The sequence below is a fragment of the Nicotiana attenuata genome, unplaced genomic scaffold (assembly GCF_001879085.1).
Source record: "Nicotiana attenuata strain UT unplaced genomic scaffold, NIATTr2, whole genome shotgun sequence".
Classification (NCBI taxonomy): Eukaryota; Viridiplantae; Streptophyta; class Magnoliopsida; order Solanales; family Solanaceae; genus Nicotiana; species Nicotiana attenuata.
The window spans coordinates 2,726-4,209 of NW_017694139.1; the positions used below are offsets into that span (position 1 = coordinate 2,726).

The 1,484-nt window shown below is 38.7% G+C and overlaps 1 protein-coding gene across 1 annotated transcript; it reads left to right on the top strand.

Moving 5' to 3' along the window:
* Nucleotides 1-240: 240 nt before the first annotated feature.
* On the top strand, nucleotides 241-766 carry LOC109222608 (the record flags this gene model as incomplete). The annotated part of the gene is made up of 1 exon (XM_019386944.1): nucleotides 241-766. A coding segment is annotated over exon 1 (526 nt), but the record flags the coding sequence as incomplete, so codon positions are not given.
* Nucleotides 767-1,484: the final 718 nt, after the last annotated feature.

Sequence of the window (1,484 nt, forward strand, 5' to 3'; positions counted from 1 at the left end):
GCTCCATGGAAACATGCTGTCATTATCAAGGTTTTGGGTCGAAAGGTTGAACACCAACTTCTTCGGCAAAAAATTTATGCACAATGGAAACCAACTGAAAATCTTTCACTAATCGATCTTGGATCTGATTTCTTCCTTCTCAAATTCCAAAAGGAGGAAAATAAACTTCATGCTTGGCAGGATGGACCTTGGTTCGTTTTGAACCATTTTCTCTCCGTCCGTCAATGGGTACAAAAATTTATGGCTTCCGAAAAGAAGATCACATCTTCAGCCATATGGTTGCGTCTCCCCGAATTACCTATCGAATTTTACGATATTCAGATACTGCAAAAACTGGGAAATAAAATAGGAAAATTACTTACAGTTGATGCCTGCACCTCTACAACAACACGAGGTAGATACACAAGGCTCTGTGTTGAGGTACCTTTGGATCAACCATTAAAAACTCATCTCTTTATAGGCAGCCATAACCAAACTATCATTTACGAAGGATTAAATATGCTCTGTGTTAACTGTGGTCGACTTGGCCATCAAAGGGCATGTTCTTATAAACCCCCACCAAATTCTCCCACAGATTTCATTCCGTTAAAACAGTCCCTAACTCAAAACCATACAGATAGCCCTTCTTTGAATTCCCCCACTCCAACTAATGATGAATGGAAGCTTGTACAATTTCCAAGGAAATCCATGACGAACACAACTGCAACCAAATCAAACTTTAACCAACCCACGATAGTTTCTCCTTCTTCAGCTTCTCCATCATCAGGTAAGTACGTGAATCGAATAGACGCACTCAAAAACCCTAACAAACTGTTGTTTAATAATCTGTCCATTAACACCACTAATCCTCCACAAAATAATATTACTACTAAAGCCCCACATCATCTGTTTTTGAACTAATAATAAAGCTGTCACATCAGCTCTTTTAACTAATAATAAATTTGGTACTTCATTAAATAATGAAAAGGATGAGTTTTTAACTCCTAATCAAGTCAGTCCTTCAATTAACAATAACCCCCTAGTAGACCAACTTATCCCTACGGCCTAATCGCAAAACCCACAAACTCATTCATAATACTCCACAGTCCTCTTCCACCACTGATACATCTTCCTTGTTAAATCAAGTCCCAATTTCTATACCACTCATTCATCATTCCTTATCACCTCCTTCAAATACACAAGATGTTTCCAAACAACTTCAATCACTTACGCAGCAACTCCAATACTACCAATAGGCATACTGTTCATCGTCTCAACCATCTTCAAAATCCATACTCGCTCCCTCCTTCATATCTCATCATGGAACCCAACACAATAATATACACTTCTCAAACACCCCATGCAATGACAGAACCATCATCTTGGATAGAGATAGGCCTTCAGAATCATGCTCTAACCTTCACAATGGAGGTAAATCACCAAGAAGTGACAATCATTATTAACAATCAGATGGACCTTGCGCAAATAGTAATGGAGGGAATGAC